The 17,128-nt window shown below is 43.7% G+C and overlaps 1 protein-coding gene and 1 long non-coding RNA gene across 5 annotated transcripts in view; one reads left to right on the top strand and one right to left on the bottom strand.

The window, feature by feature from the left end:
• Positions 1 to 5,518: 5,518 nt before the first annotated feature.
• On the bottom strand, positions 5,519 to 7,898 carry LOC147371618 (uncharacterized). The gene is made up of 3 exons (XR_015163659.1): positions 6,272 to 7,898; positions 5,714 to 5,802; positions 5,519 to 5,597 (listed from the first exon to the last, which is right to left on the bottom strand). It is a non-coding gene; the product is annotated as an uncharacterized LOC147371618 (long non-coding RNA).
• A 1,766-nt stretch (positions 7,899 to 9,664) lies between these two features.
• DIP2B (DIP2 acetate--CoA ligase B (putative)) overlaps positions 9,665 to 17,128 on the top strand; it is a 231,052-nt gene continuing 223,588 nt past the window's right edge. For 2 of the 4 annotated variants that reach the window (XM_086399453.1, XM_086399452.1), the window contains exon 1: positions 9,707 to 9,982. In XM_086399453.1, coding sequence (XP_086255579.1) covers positions 9,883 to 9,982 — 100 coding nt within the window. In that variant the 5' untranslated portion in view covers positions 9,707 to 9,882. Of the gene's footprint in view, positions 9,983 to 17,128 lie in introns of all 4 variants that reach the window. The other 2 variants (XM_086399451.1, XM_086399450.1) reach the window with 2 other exon arrangements.

Genomic DNA, 17,128 nt, shown 5'->3' with positions numbered 1-17,128 from the left:
TTGCTTCCATCACCAGTCACATCCAGAACTCGTTATTGTTTTTGCTTTGACTCCGTCTCTTCATTCTTTCTGGAGTTATTTCTCCACTGATCTCCGGTAGCATGTTGGGCACCTACTGACCAGGGGAGTTCATCCTTCAGTGTCCTATCTTTTTGCCTTTTCATACTGTTCATGTAGACATTTTCCAATAGACATTACTTTGCCAACAAAGGTCCATCTAGTCAAGGCTATGGTTTTTCCAGTAGTCATGTATGGATGTGAGAGTTGGACTATAAAAGAAGGCTGAGCACTTAACAATTGATGCTTTTGAAGAGAAGCATTATTGGAGAAGACTTTTGAGAGTCCCTTGGACTGCAAGGAGATCCAACCACTCCATCCTAAAGAAGATCAGTCCTGAGTGTTCATTGGAAGGACTGATGTTGAAACTGAAACTCCAATACTTTGGCCACCTGATGTGAAGAACTGACTCATTGGAAAAGACCCTGATGCTGGGAAAGATTGAAGGCGGGAGGAGAAGGGGATGACAGAGGATGAGATGATTGGATGGCATCACCAACTCAATGGACATGAGTTTGGGTAAACTCTGGGAGTTGATGATGGACAGGGAGGCCTGGTGTGCTGCAGTTCATAGGGTCGCAAAGAGTTGGACACGACTGAGTGACTCAACTGAACTGCACTGATTATTTTCATTCCAATCCCAAAGAAAGGCAATGCCAAAGAATGCTCAAGCTGCCGCACAATTGCACTCATCTCATACGCTAGTAAAGTAATGCTGAAAATTCTCCAAGCCAGGCTTCAGCAATATGTGAACCGGGAACTTCCAGATGTTCAAGCTGGTTTTAGAAAAGGCAGAGGAACCAGAGATCAAATTGCCAACATCTGCTGGATCAATGAAAAAGCAAGAGAGTTCCAGAAAAACATCTATTTCTGCTTTACTGACTATGCCAAAGCCTTTGACTGTATGGATCACAATAAACTGTGGAAAATTCTTCAAGAGATGGGAATACCAGACCACCTCACCTGCCTCTCTTGAGAAACCTGTATGCAGGTCAGGAAGCAACAGTTAGAACTGGACATGGAACAACAGACTGGTTCCAAATAGGAAAAGAAGTACGTCAAGGCTGTATATTGTCACCCTGCTTATTTAACTTCTATGCAGAGTACATCATGAGAAACGCTGGGCTGGAGGAAGCACAAGCTGGAATCAAGATTGCGGGAGAAATATCAGTAACGTCAGATATGCAGATAACACCATCCTTATGGCAGAAAGTGAAGAAGAACTAAAGGGCCTCTTGATGAAAGTGAAAGAGGAGAGTGAAAAAGTTGGCCTAAAGCTCAACATTCAGAAAACTAAGATCATGGCATCTGGTCCCATCACTTCATGGCAAATAGATGGGGAAACAGTGGCTGACTTTATTTTTTTGGGCTCCAAAATCACTGCAGGTGGTAATTGTAGCCATGAAATTAAAAGACGCTTACTCCTTGGAATGAAAGTTATGACCAACCTAGACAGCATATTAAAAAGCAGAGACATTATTTTGTCAACAAAGGTCCGTCTAGTCAAGGCTATGGTTTTTCCAGTGGTCGTGTATAGATGTGGCATCACTGACTCGATGGACATGAGTTTGGGTGGACTCCAGGAGTTGATGATGGACAGGGAGGCCTGGGGTGCTGCAGTTCATGGGGTCACAAAGAGTCAGACACGACTGAGTGACTGAATTGAACTGAACTGAAACATGTAGAAAAAGAAAAATCTTAGAAGGGATGAAAGGGTTCACAAGGGCTTAAACTCTATAAAATTTTCCTTGTAAAGAATAAGATAGGGTAAATGTTGATATTTCTGAAAGCAGTGTATTAGGTAACTGTTATATTAGTTTTTATACTTAATGTTAGAAATATTTTAAAATCCCCATGGTCCTTCTTTACTGTAAATAAACATTTTAGAATAGTTTTCAATTGGCTGAGAAGTTGCCAAGATAGTACAGACTTTCCTATATACCCTGTATCCTATTTCTACTACTGTTAACATATTACATTATTAATACTATGGTAGATAGTATGGTACAATTGTCAAAACTGAAGAACCAGCACTGATGCGTACTATTAGCCAAAGCCCATGGTTTATTGAGATTTCTATTGTCCTTTTGCTGTTCCAGGATCCCATCAGATACCACATTACTTATAATTATTATGTCTCCTTATGCTCTTCTGGTTTGTGACAGTTTCTCAGACTTTTTTGTTTTGATGACCTTGAAAGTTTTGAGAAATACTGGTCAGGTGTTTTGTAGAATGTCTCTCAATTTGTTTTTTTCCGCCTGGTTAGACTGGAGCTATGGATTCTGGGGAGAAAGACAACGGAAGTGAAACACCATTTTCATCCCGTAGGATCAAGGTTCATACTCTCAAGAGGACTGATAATGCTTATTTGTATCACCGAGCTAAGGCGGTGTTTGCCAAGTTTTTCCACCGGAAAGTTTTTGCTTCCTCTTTCCATACTGTATTCTTTGGAGTCAAGTTACCAAATATAGCCTACACTCAAGTGGTGAGAAGTTAAACTCCACCTCATAGAAGGCAGGAATAATTCCCTAGTTACCTGGAAGTCTGCATATGGAAAATTTGTCTCTCATAGTTTTTATTTATTTATTCATTTTTGAATTTCATATAATTTTCTCTTTTTCTTATTGGAGTATAGTTGCTTTACACTGCTATGTCAGTTTCTGCTGTACAACAAAGTGAATCAGCCACATGTATACGTATATCTGCTTTGAATTTCCTCCCCATTTAGGTCCCCACAAAGCACTGAGTTCCCTGTGCTATGCAGTAGGTTCTCATTGGTTATCTGTTGTATACATAGTAGAGTATATACATGTCCATCCCAGTCTCCCAGTTCCACCCCCGCTTCTCTCTTGGTATTCCATGTGTTTGTTCTCTACCTCTGTGCCTCTCTTTCAGCTTTGCAAATTAAGATCAACTATACCACTTTTCTAGATCCCACATATGCATTGACATATGATATTTGTTTTTCCTTTTCTGAGTTACTTCACTCTGTGTGACAGTCTCTATTCCATCCACATTTCTGCAGATGACACAATTTTATTCCTCTTTCTGGCTGAGTAATATTCCATTGTATATACTTACAACGTCTTCCTTATCCATTCCACTGCTGATGGACATTTATGTTGCTTCCATGTCCTGGCTATTGTACATAGTGCTGCAAGGAACATTGGGGTTCATGTATCTTTTTGAACTATGGTTTTCTCTGGATATATGCCCAGGCATGGGATTGGTGCTTCTCTGTAGTTTCTTTTTAAATTAACGTTGTACATAATTCTGTATAGGTTGTTATTTGCTTTACTTCCTACAGATGTAACACTCCAAACAGAAGGTTGGCTGGTTTGTTTTTACCCATTGTTATACATTCATTCCATACTAGAATGAAATAGAAATTACTGTAAATGGACTGATCTCACCTCTGACCATATCATAATCTTTTTATCTCTATAGCTATGGTTGAAGCAGCTATGATCATAATGGGGATTGGATCATGCAAACTGATCGAATATTAGCATTTAAAGTGTTCAGCTAGTTTATTCTATTTTTCTACTGCCTGCCAGCATTTCACTTACACTCATAGTGAGAAAAGATGCCTTTCCTTTTAAAGTACACCTCAGCCTCTCCTGGTAATATGTCACAGCACGTTAAGCAGGAGGTCATTCTTTCTAATACTTTCCTGAGCCATGCCAAGTTGAAGAGATCCTATTGTAGCTTCCTTCTGTTTCTCCCATGGTTTCAGATGAACTTAACATAAAAATCTCCACACTAATCGTAAGATGTTGGCTCATCTCACAAAAGCTTTTTACTTTATGTAATGTCTTCCAGTTTATACAGCGCTTTCTTACATAGTTTCAATTATAAGTAGGTTTTCTGTAACCTTGATTTTCCTAATACAAGTGAGAGCCTGTTAACATGAATGCAAACCATTTTGTCACTTCTGCCTACCAGAGAGATTCTCTGACAACATCCTTCTCCTCTTCTTCATCCAGCTCACGCACCTTTTGGGTATTCCTAGGAGGTAGATCACAAGTCACTCCAGGTTGCTGCCTTCTGCCGCCACCTTCAGGACTCTGACTGCCCCTGTGTTCCAAGCTTTTGTTGGCCAGACTTACCACTTCCACTGTTAGGGTAAAATTATCCAAGAGCCCCAGCAGAGTTCTCAGGATTCTCCTCATATGTCTCCCTTATCAGGGAGGAATGTCTTTCCGAGAATTCCACCTCCACACTTCCTCTGCCTCAGCGGCATTCCCTTCAGGTACCCTGGTGGGAATGGGGCACTATGCTAATGCCTGGGTGGCAAGTGCGGCTGAGTACCTGGCATTTTTAGCCGCTGTGGTGGTGGGTGGGCTCTCTAGACAAAGTAGAAAGGAAAGGAAATGGGCTTTGGGTAGACAGTTCACGGCCTTCGCCGTGGCCCACTCAACTGCAACAAACGTTTATTCCATTATAAACAATTAAAAATATGTAGAATTCATTTACAGGGCTTCCCAAATGGTGATAGTGGTAAAGAATCTTTGCCTGCCAATGCAGGAGATGCAAGAGACACGGGTTCAATCCCTGGGTTGGGAAGATCCCCTGGAGTAGGAAACAGCTACCCACTCCAGTATTCTTGCTTGGAAAATTCCATGGACTGGCGGACTACAGTCCAGGATGTCGCAAAGAGTCAGACACAACTGAACACACACACACACAGAGCTCATTTACATGAAATCTCATCTGTCCCTCAAAGGAAGACAACCCCAAGATTATGCAGCTCTGTCCTCCAGCTCCTCTGCGTCCAGGACCTCTGGGACTATGCAGTCTTCTCTTTCAGATCTGAAATGGTTCCTCGTGGACCAGAATTCTGGAGTTTCAAGGCAAGCTAACTGTCTCCAACACATCCAGTAGACCGATGTTTCTCAAAGTGTAGTTCTTACTCCAGCAACAGCAGTGTCACCACAGAACTCGTTGGATGTGAAAATTACTGACTGGGCAACATCCCAAAGCTATGAAGTCAGAAAATCTGGGTTATATCTGTGAAATTGCTGGTACAATGTAATTTTAAAGGTTTGGGGCCTCAAACTATAGGGAAAGCCATCTTCTCTTTTGTGTTATCACTTTCCTAAGCAAAAAAAGAAAGAAAAAAAGGATAGTGTTTCCTGAGACATAAGTGCTAACTTTAGAACTCTGTATATTAAGCAGCCTGTTCTTTCTCAGTAGCAGTACAATAAAATGGTTAGAAACTTGAGGTTTGATTTTCGAGTGCCTGGATTTCAATCTTAGCGCCGCCACACATTAGCTATGGGACTTTAAGCAAGTTAAAATCTCCATGCCTCATTTTCATCACCAGCAAAAGTAGAAACTAACAGTATAGTCCCTTAAAGGGATTGTGTGAAAATTGATTTAATGTATTTAGTGTTTAGAATTGTACTGGCCCTTTGTTTAAAAGTGACAGCAATGTGTAATATTTAAGTAAATATAATATTTACCTTATATCCCCTATTGGTAAGTCTGTTGATGTTAAGAATGAAATAAGTTCTTTTTTAAAAAATCTCCTCCAGCATCTAGCAGGGTGAAACAAATGCTAGATATTAAAAAAATGACAATGTGAAACATAGAGTGCATGTACAAAAAAGAATTTAAGTTAAAATGTAAATGCAATTAATTTAAATAAAAAGACCTGTTGGTGCAAAAAGAAAGAAGCTCTGGGTTGGATCTACCACTGTGTATCTCCCTGTGACTCTGATGCATCCTGGAGTTTGAGAAGCCCTGCAAAAGACAAAGCCAGAAAAGGAAGCATAAGTACAATAGTACTTCCATTCAGGAAAGGAAATATGGGACTTCCCTGGCGGTCCAGTGGTTGAGAATCCACCTTCCAATGCAGGGGACATGGGTCCTATCACTGGTCAGGGAACTAGAATCCCACAGGCCAAGGACAACTAAGCCCACATGCTACAACTAGAGAGGCCTGTGTGCACCCACCACCAGGATACAGCTCAGCTGAAATAAATCAGTAAAATTCACAAATAAAGACATGAATACAGAAAATATACATGTAGGAATCTTGCTCTCGCCTTTAAAAAAAAGATGAGAAAATATGCAGTAGACCCTGCTCCTGAGCACATGCCACACCCCGTGTGTCTTAGTTTTGCCGCGTAACAAGACTTAGTGACACACAGCGGCAGCCATCTGCTGTTCACGTGCCTTGGCCATGTGGGCTGGACTCAGCGGGGCTTACCTGTGGCCCCAGGATCAACCGGCAGGCTATGGCCTCGTGTACAGCTTGCAGTTGGTTGGGTTTTGCAGAGAGTGATGAGGCTAGCTGGGCCATATCTCTTCTCATCTAGTAGTCCAGCTCCCACTCAATCACAAGACGGTGGTCTCAGAGTTTCCAGAAGCAGAAAGAAAGAGGATAAGCAATAAGCACTTTCCAAATCTCTGTGTTGTGTTTGCTATTGTCTCATCAGTCAAAGCAACCATATGGTCAAGCCCCATGTGTAGGAAGGGGTCTACATAAGGGTCATGAATACTTGGGATGGGGGGTGCACATTTTTGCAGCCATTTCTGCAAACACTTCACCATCCTGCCTGGCAGGATTAGTGAGGGTGCCCTACCTTGGCAGATGGAGTAAGTTTGTTAGTCTGGCAGCCTCTGGTTCTGATCTCCAGGAGTAACATGGTTGTTCATTGTCTTTCACTGGCATACTGTGCCATGCTGCTATGTATGGGTGGGTATGTCTTTCTTGGGAGCTGCATGGTTTGTTGCTGTGTCCTTATTGGTGGGAGTTGCAAATTAGAGATTTAAGTGTTGAACAGCTGGAAGTAGTTACAGCCAGATTTGGAGTGTCTTTGGCAATATATCAGCTGCAAAAACTTAGTGGGCTTCTGGACTATTCATCCCAGTGAATTCCATGTGCCGGTAAAACAGGTAAAGACTGTGTCCAGACCTGTGCTGTCCAATGCAGTAGCCACTAGCCAGAATTAGTCACTGAACGCTTGAGATGTAGCTAGTTTTGAGATGTGCTATTTCTTCTTACTTCTTGATATAACTACTAGAATATTAATATTACATCTCTAGTCACATTGTATTTCTGCTGGTCGGCAGTTAATCTGCCTTGAAGCCTGAGAATTTTGGCCTCGTATTAATCATTCTTTCCAGTAAATAACACCTTCTCTTTTAGCCTAAACGTGTGTTCCTTGAAACAATTTAAAAAAATATATATTTATTTATTGGGCTGTTTTGGGTCTTAGCTGTGGCATGTGGGATCCAGTTCTCTGACCAGGGATCGAACCTGGGCCCCCAGCATTGGGAGCAGGGGAGTCTTAGCCACTGGACCACCAGGAGAGTCCCTCTGGAAACAATTTGAAAGTGGTTCTCTGGAGAGGGAGAATTCCAAGAGGCCAAGGATAAGCTGCCTGTCTTTCTGGGACCTAACCTCGGAAGTCACGTAGTGCCATTTGTATAGTCTACTGGCCAAAGCAGTCAGAAGCCCAGCCAGGTTCAGGGAAGGGAACGTGGACCTCAGTTTTTATTTTTGGTTGCACTGGGTCTTCACTGCTGCACAAGGGCTTCCTCTCATTGTGCCGGCAGGGGCTAGTTTCTAGTTGCAGCGCGGGGCTTACCGTGGTGGCTTCTCTTTTTGTGGAGCACGGGCTCTAGGCAGGTGGGCTCAGCAGTTGTGGCCTGTGGGCTTAGTTGTATTAGTTGCCTCTCAGCATGTGGTATTTTCCCAGACCAGGGATCAAACCCATGTCCCCTGCATTGGCAGGTGGATTTTTTTTTTTTGTATTTATTCTTTAAAAAAAATTATTAAAGATTATAACTGTACAATATTGAGACATATAGAACAAAATACAATTATTGGAGGACAACTGCTCTACAATATTGCGTTGGCCTCTGCCTCACATCAACACAAATCAGCCACACCTACACGTATGTCTCCTCCCTCCTGAACACCCCGTCCCATCTCCCTCCCCATCCCATCCTTCTAGGTTGTCAGAGAACACTGGGTTGGGCTCCCTGTTTCACACAGCAAATTCTCACTTGCTATCTGTTTTACATACAGTGATGTATATGTTTCCATGCTATTCTCTCAATTTGTCTTACTCTTTCCTTCCCCCACTGTGTCCACAAGACTGTTTCCTATGTTTGGCAGGTGGATTCTTAACCACTGGACCACCAGGGAAGCCCTGGACCTCACTTTTTTGATGGGAGGAATGTCAACAAATTTGCCACCTTAAAGAGCAAAAGCTGCCACAGTCCTCATTGTAAACCAGAGGACAGATACACTTACATTCCCACAGATTTTTCTTACATTGTTGCAGTTAAAAGGAAATTTCAAACTCTACTACCCAATCAGGCATGATGTTACACTCCTTTTTTCAAGCTGAAATTCTTTTCTCAGCCTAAAAAAAAATTTTCCCCCTTCCAGCCCATGAACTACTACAGAATAGATGCTGAGGCCTTAACTCTCAAAGCACCAATTTTGGACCAGCATGGAAGGGGAAGAAAAATACTGAATTCTCTCAAACTGTATGGGGAGATTTGGCATTTACATAAAGGACAATACCATTAAAGAATGGCAATTTAAGGCAACTGTCCCAGTAGTTTCTGGTAAAAATACACACAGGTCTGGACTTGCCTGGTGGTACAGTGAACTCGAATCTGCCTGCCGATGCAGGGAGTATGGGTTCAAGCCCTGGTCTGGGAAGATTTTCACATTCCATGGGCAACTAAAGCCCACGGGCCACAACTACTGAGGCCCACCTGCTGCAGCTACTGAAGCCCAAGTGCCTAGAGCCTGCGCTCCACACCGCGAGAAGCCACGTCAATAAGAAGCCAGTGCAAGGCAATGAAGAGCAGCCCCATCTCACCCAACTAGAGAAAGCCAGCACACAGCAAGAAAGAGCACCCGCAAATTTAAAAATAAATACGTAAGTAGTAAAAAATACATACAGGTTTGGATCCTTAAGTTGAATTAAAATACTAATACTTTTGGAACACCTATTAATGATACATCGAGAATGATAAAAAGACAAAGAAGACGAAGTTCTCTGGAAAGAGGTCAGAAGTCTAGGCAGGAGGACGCACATTCTCCTCCTTCTGTCTTAAATGCTAGAACTGAAATAGAAACATAGCTTGCCAGGCTCTACTGTTCATGGGCTTCTCCAGGCAAGAATATTGGAGTGGGTTGCCATGCCCTCCTCCAGGGGGTCTTCTACATCCAGGGATTGGAACCTGAGTCTCTTACATATCTTGCTTTGGCAGGCGGGTTCTTTACGAATTCGCGCCACCTGGGAAGCCCCTTAGAAACAAAGAGCTCCTGGTAAATGTGACCAGGAAGCCCCAGTAAAAAGAACTGCCTGAGTTCAAGTTATTATGGATGGGTGGTGTCAAATAGTCCGGGAAACGAAGCAGGAGACAAGATAAAAGCATACACTATTAAGTGCAGAGAACTGGAAAAAGCAAGGTCTGGGGCCCCTGAAAACTCCTTCCTCGCGAGTGCGTAAAAGGTGAACGTCCGGGTCCACAGCAACACAGTGAGCCCATTTCACTGGAGAGAAATTGTGGCAGCAGGCTTGGACGCGTAGTTTCAGGAATCTCCCAGTAGAGGGCGCCATGAGCCCGGGAGTCCGCAGCTTGACTCGGCTGCGGAGGCGGTGCGTCCTGAGCCCGGGGGCGGGTCCGCCGGGCTCACATGACCCTTGCTCATGGCGGCGGCAGCAGCGGCTGCGCTGGCGGCGCTCGGCGGCCGGAGCCGGATCCTGTAGCCGGGGTGTGGGCCCGCGTCAGTCCGTCCCTCCTTCGGCCCCCTCGTTTGTCTTCCGGAGTGTGGCTGGTAGAGCCGGGATGGCGGAGCGAGGCCTGGAGCCCTCGCCGGCTGCGGTGGCGGCGTTGCCGCCCGAAGTGCGGGCGCAGCTGGCGGAGCTGGAGCTGGAGCTCTCGGAGGGTAGGAGCCGGGCGAGGGAGCGGGCGCCCGGGCGCCGCTGCGGATCGCGGCGAGGGGAGACCAGGTCCCCATCGCGCGCCCTGGTGGCCGTGCGGGCAGAGGGGAGGAGGGTGCCGGAAATCTGGCCTGGGCTTCACGTGAAGGGTCTCTCTCCTCTCCTACCCCGGGAAGTGGCTTTCCGTGTGGTTCATTGTGTTCTCTGGGAGCGGGGGAGCCGGGGCTGGGGGGAGAGGTCTTCCTCAGGCTCGGGCTGCTTTTGCGCTCTCTGTCCCCCCAAAACCCCAGACAAAGCTGTGTCCTCCCGCTTCAGGCTTCTGCCCGGGCGCCGGGGCACGGTGGGGGCGGGGTGGGGGTGAGGCCGCCCGCGGGGTGGCTGACAGCTTGCTCCTGTACTCTCTTCCAGGGGAGGGCCCCACTCCTGTTTCAGCTCCCCTTCCCCCCTTCAGAAAAAGAGAGAGACACAGGGGAAATCCGCCAGCATTTCTTCTTCCTTGTTTAACAATGCGAGATGCCTGCCCAGTGACAGGAGTGAGATAGAAGCGGGGTGGGCCGTTGAGGGTCCTAAGGAGGCCAGAAGCAGTGGCATTAACCCAGAGAGAGACACACGGGGCGGCTTTTAGACCACCTTTGTCAAAAGGGTTGTGTGTTTTTTTTTTTTTTTTCCCCTCGGTGCCTCTATTCGGGCTGAATTTTCCGCATCTGATCACCTTTTGGAATCTTAGAAGAGGAAAGGAGAGAGGTGCAAATCCTGGCCGGCACGGTCTTTCCTTTGACAATGGATTGTTACAAGGACGCTTGGATTGGTTTTGAGAATTAAAAGAATGGAATAAATCGAGCCACTATTATTCGAGAAGTCCCTGGACAACAATGAGAGAAACGTTGCTCTGTTGTGGGCATGTGATCAGGCTTCTTGTGCAGTTGTGATCAGTTCTCCATAAAGTTCCTGTTTTTGTCACAGGCTGCCTCTGAGACAAAAGCAGCATTCTCTCCAAGCTTGATATCAGTACTGTGGTGGTGCCCCCAGAGTTGCATATTCTTGAGTTCTGTGCCAAAGGCCCTCTCCACTAGCATTTTTCAAGTGGATTAAAAATTACTGATTGGAAAAGAAGAATGTGACAAGTTTCCAGGAGAGTTTTGACTTTTTGTTTACTTATCAAGGCAGTCTCTCTACACACCCCTCCCCCCATCCTTTATAGTAAAAAAAACCAGAAGTAGATTTGAGTGTTATAAAGTCACTTGGGCATGGAAGGAAATAATTATTCTTAATAACCTTGTTAGGGTTTCCCAATGTATAGGGAGGTGCCCTTTTCATTTGCACTCAATTAGCAACGTATTATTTTTCAGTTCATCATTTGGGGAGTTACTCTTTGGCCAGCCCCCAGTATCAGTTGTGGTGGATGAGTCTGTTTCTGTGAAATGTTCAGGGCATTGCTATCTTGATTCTACCTCTCAAAATACCTCATTCTTCTAGACTAAAGCATTGTCATTCAATCCATGATGACTTTCATTCAAATTGGACTTTTAAAGCAAGTTAGAGTAACACATCCGCTATCTTTGATTAGCTAGGAGGAAAGAAGTTTGGCTGGATGTTTGCGTCAGAAAGAGATTAAAAATAGGAGTTAATTGCTTTTACTTGGAGAGGGAAATCCTGGAAGCTCCTTATTCTTGGTATATCTGCTTCCAGCTGATTATTGTTTACTTCTCTGGTTGTTTCTAGAGATGATTCCAAGGAACTGTTTCTAGGACTCATACTGGCTAGCTCACGTTTCCTTGAAGAAGGTGTGAAAGTCCTACAGACTGTAAGGCTAAGGCTTCAGCATTTTTCAGGACAAGTGCATGGTTTCTTTCCTGTTGCAGGATTGTTTTGGTTTGGCATGTGACTGGGATTTGAAATGGTTTCTTAAAGATTTATGCTACATTATCCGGTATTTCATCTCTTTTAGCGATGGAAAACTGGAAAAAATACAGTTGAAAAACCTCAGGCCTGCAGTGTCAGCATCTTGACCATCTGTTTGTCTCTCTTGCTTAAAGTACAGAGAATGGTTGACTAGAGAAGTAGGTAGACATTTTTAGGAATTCAAGTGAAGTTGAAACCACCACCAACAATCCCCAAATCTATAGCACAGTGTTATTTGTGATGCCTGTTAGCATATTTTGAAGGGACCTTTGTTTGTTTTACATCTTCTCTAGAGTTACTGCTCTGACAAAAGTACTTTTTTCTTTGGGAAAAAAGAGACTTTTAACTATGTGTTTATCGTGTGTGATTGGCTTTGTTGCTCTCATTCCTCGATTTTATTCATTTTTCTCGGTTCAGGCTGTAGTGGGTCCTAATTACAGCGGTTGCCTGAGCTGTATGCCGTTAAAGAATTTTCTTTGTGCTCACTTGTGTTTTCAGCTGCAGGCTTGGGTCGCAGATGAGCCAGCTCTGTGCTGGAACGCAGGTTGTGCCTCCCTGGGCCGTTTGCCGCAGAGCGCGTCGCAGAGCCCAGTGCTGTGGCTGGTGCTCTGTTCAGGCGGGTCACTGTGGACTTGGTACTTCAAGCTGCCTGCGTTTGCAGCAGAAAGAACAGGCCAGCACTGTCCGGAGAATCATTGAAAATTGAACTAACACCTAGTCACAAATTTTTCTGTAGACTAATTGAATAGGTAGGAGGTTTCTATAAGTATTCTCATAACTGAAATTTTTTCATGACCTACATGTACTATTATATTTTTGTATATTTGGCAATGAGCTTTGTTGTCTGAACTTAAATCGTATGTTTTAGTCAAGTGTATGCACATAAAATAACACTAATGATGGGAATTTGTTTAAATTTGTCTGATAATACGTTGTATTTGTGTTATGATTTGATATGTTATGTCATTCGAGCCTCACTTTTTTTTTTTATTTAACAGAAGGGAAAACCAAGACTCAGAAAGGTTAAGTGTTTTGTTAGTGAGTATTAGCTGCTCACTAATTAGTGCCAGTATCTTAAGCTGCCATATTATTATGGCATCTGTTACCATTGAATGATTTAAATATCTGTATAGTTATTGTACAAGCTATTAAGTCTAATTTTTACTCTAAGCAAATGCTACAAAACAGTTGTGTGTCGGGACTTCCCTGGTGGTCCAGTGGCTAAAACTCCAGGCTCCCAGTGCAGGGACCCGGGATCGATCCGAGAGCAGGGAACTAGATCCTGTGTACTACACTAAGACCTCGTGCAGCCAAATAAATATTAAAAAAAAAAAGAAAAACTTTTATTAAAAAAGTTGTATGCCATAATTCTAAAGAGTCTTATTGATTGACTTTCTGAAATCTCTTTTAAAATCTATCATTCACTTATTTGATTGAGCAGACATTGATTTTCTGCTTACTGTGTGCTCAGGACACAGAGGTTAGCAGGGTACTGTGCTCGCTTTCAAAGATCTCTGAGTCTGAAAGGGAAATTACTTAAAAATGCCAACAAAACAGTTCATGATACCAAAGGGTACATAAGAGTTTGTACAGAGGCTGCCTTCTAAGAAAAGAGGAAACTGCTTTATCGCTGTGAAAAAGAAACAGTACAGACCTGGATGCTGGTGGAGAGGGCTGTGATGAGCCTGGTGCAGCTCAGTCCTAAGTGTGAAGGAGGAAGGCTGTCTGTGGTGTATCGAGGACGGCGTGGGGTGGGAGTCTTTCTGCCTGAGAACAGTCCCAGGGTGACAACTGGAAAGGTATTTAAGATAAAATAACACTTACAGGAAGGGATCCTCCCTTTTCTTGTTTGAACACTTCTCTGAGCACAAACACAACAAACCCAGACACATCCTCCCTTTCTCCTGTCTATTTCATCACATAACTCAGGGTCCTCAAAGCGTGGTACAGGTCGGCCTCAAAGGTGGAGGGTTAAGACACGGCTGCTTCCCAGGAGTTGAAGTGCACCCCCTCTAGGAGGTGGGCAGAGGAGTTGAAGAGGAAAGGGGAGAGATGCTGAGTTGAGATTGTGTTGCACAGTCTCCAGACTGGGAGTTTAGAATTAAGCCACCAGAGAACTGGTAAATCCTTCTTGTTTTACTTATCATGGAAATTAGTGTGGCCACTCCTCCTCAAATATGTAGCATAGTCATGAATTCATAAGAAACACGTTTATTGGAAAGTGACATCTAAGCAGTTGTCTTTCTTGGTGTTAGAAGTACTAAGGAAAGCAGGTGTGTGGGTTTTTGAATAACCCAAACAGGGCATTAGCTAAGTGGTTTATTCTCTGGAACTTGAATATCTCTTTTGGTGGGCTGTGCTCGCCTTACGTTGGAACACATCTTTAGGAATTGCTCGTCAGAGCCTGTGACGCATAGCTCAGCAAACCCTGATGGTGGCAATTTTTAATTCTTTGAGGGCAGAGTTTCATTTTATAGGTCACTTGGTGTCAAGTAGAGAAAAGCTGGTGGATGTTTTCTTGGAGTCCCAACTAGCTGTGAATGAAAAAAAATTAGAGTGATTATATATAAATGGGTTTTATTTGTGACTGTCAAAAAACTAGAATGGTGGTAAACTGGTTTTGAGGGCAGTTCCAGAAAGTAGTGACAGACAAAGTCATTGGAAGGATGATTCACTTTACTGTAAAGGATGGCACTTGTTTAGACATTCTAGTTCTATGTACTGACATTTTGAAAAATTTATCTCATTGTTTGACAGTCCCATAACATTGAGGGGAATTTTTGAACAAGAGAAATCTCTAATCCTTCCCTCTCAGCCCAGCGCTTGATGGCAGCTTTCTTTCCTGGCCTATGTGTGGATTAGCGCCTCAGGGTTGAAAGTTCAGATGATTGGCTAAAAAGGGCCTTCACATGTGTTTGTATTGTAATGATTACAGTCCTTCATGGTTCTCATGATTAATCAGGAATGCTCTCTGAAACACTCCTTCCTGCTCTGCACCTCCTCGGCACCATTTCTCACAGTTCCTTAAGAATTAGTGGAAGTTCTACCTTTTTTCTAAACCTGCCCCTGACCACTGTGAGCTCTCTTGCTCCAGATCTTACACCATTTACATTTTTGCCAGTCATAGGTTTTTTTAATTATTTAAGTTATTTTTCATTTCATCTCAATGTAAACTCCTGCAGAGGTCATTCTTTAAGTCCTTTTAACAACTGCTGACCAATTTCTTTCTTGTAGTAAGAGTGCAATAAATTTTTGCTCACCTCATTTAGATGTGAATTGAAACATAAAGTCTCTGTCTTGGGGATTTGATCTTGGCACGAGGCAGGGTTGTATGATCATATGAGGAGTGTGGGCTTTGGCACCTGGTGGGCTGGCATCCAAGTCCTGGCTGTCACTGAGCTCTCTGACCTTGGACGGACTGCCTAACCTCCCTTGTTTTAGTTTCTTCCATTCTTGAAAAAAGGAACAGCAACCTTAACCTTACTAGAGTTGTAAGGCGGTTTAAAAAGAGATCCTAGGAAAACAGCTGAGCGTGGTGTGTGCACGCAGTCAGTGCTCCTTAAGTGTAATCTTTACTGTTTCTGATAGTGAATAGATACGTAGTGATTTGGCTGTTTTTAATATCTTCTGTTACTTAGCAGAATATGGTTATGTATGAAGTGATGAATGGAATCAATTTGTGTAATTCTTTTCTGTAAGTAAGACTTGACTCCTCCATCAGTTGCTCCTGTCGGCACCCTCTACCCTTGTTCAACACGTGTTGAGTCACGGCAGGCAGTTGACTAGAGCAGAAAAGAGTAGCTGGTTTGTTTCACACAGGCATCTGGCATGTGTGCATATCCAAGCCTGTAGGTTCCAGCAAATGGCTCTGACATTTAAGCATGGTTTCTTAGACTCAAGCGTCTCCGAGCTATGAAAGGGCACATGTGGATACTCAGCCTTCACTTGTGTTTTTTGACTCTTCTTTTTCCTCCATTTGTCCTTAGTGAACAAATCCTTTCAATTCCTCCTTCAAAACTTTCCTTGCATCCACTTTTTTGAGTTGCATTTATCTCCAGCCTTGTTCAGTCCTTTGTCTTTAGACTTATGAGTCAGCTCTAGATTGATCTTTTATCTTTTAAAAATACTACTTTGATCTAAAACCGTTGGTAAATCCAAGGCCCTGTAACTCATTGTCTTTAAATTCTGAGATTTGTGAAAGCAGGGATGGTCTTCTGTATCCTTTATGCCTAGAGTCTAACTGAGTGCTTTTATGCACATTTTTTGGTAACTATGTCATAGATGTTTAAGTAAAAGTTTTTCATGTATTTGTGGGTTTTTGGTTTTTTTTTTTAATATTTATTTATTTGGCTGCACTGGGTCTTAATTGTGGCATACAGGTTCTTTGGTTGTGGCATGCAAACTCTTAGTTGAGTTTGATCTAGTTCCCTGACCAGGGGTCGAACCCAGGCCCCCTCCCTTGACAGCATGGAGTCTTAGCCACTGGACCGCCAGGGAAGTGCCTCATATACTTGTGTTTATAGTGAATAAGTTGCCTTCCCTTGTGGATGCTCTTCGGTGAACAAAATATCTTCTGAAAAGCCGTTTCTTTGGAATTCTGTAGCATCACAGCTGACAGGATCTTTGGATGCGTGGGTTGGCTTTCGTGGACCTGGAGATGCTGAAGTCGTGTGTAGTGTGCTTTGAGTGTGCTTACGTGCCTTTCTGTGAAGGAGAGTGTCCAGCTTTCTTCAGTTTCTTTTTTTTTTTTCGTCAGTTTCTTAAAGAGGACTGTGAAGCAAGGTTGAGAACCAAATCTGTGGACTTCCCTGTAGGTCCAGTGGTTAAGAACCTGCCTGCTAACTCAGGGTACACAGGTTTGATCTCTCGTCTGGGAAGCTAAGATCCCACATGCCGTGGGGCAGCTAAGTCCTTGTGAGTAGAGCCCATGCCCCGCAACAAGAGAAGCTACTGCAGTGAGACCCCTGCACCGCAATGAGAGAGTAGTCCCCGCTTGCCGCAGCTAGAGAAAGCCCGCACGTAGCGATGAAGACCCAGCACAGCCAATAAATAAATAAATAATATTTGGGGGGAAAAAAGAAGGCAGCAAAGGAGAATGGCTGCTAACCTAGCCCCTCCTTCCCACTGTGCTTTAAAAAAAAATGAACCAAATCTGTAAGACCAGTTTTCATCGTTACTAGTTGGTAAGGAGGGCCAGGCTCCCTGAGCCTCTCTTCAACACTCACACACTTCTCTCTTTCAGTTCCCGT

This window comes from Bos grunniens, chromosome 5, assembly GCF_055505025.1.
Source record: "Bos grunniens cultivar Pamir isolate PY7600 chromosome 5, Bosgru_T2T1.0, whole genome shotgun sequence".
Taxonomy (NCBI): Eukaryota; Metazoa; Chordata; class Mammalia; order Artiodactyla; family Bovidae; genus Bos; species Bos grunniens.
This window is presented reverse-complemented; position numbering and strand designations above follow the sequence as displayed.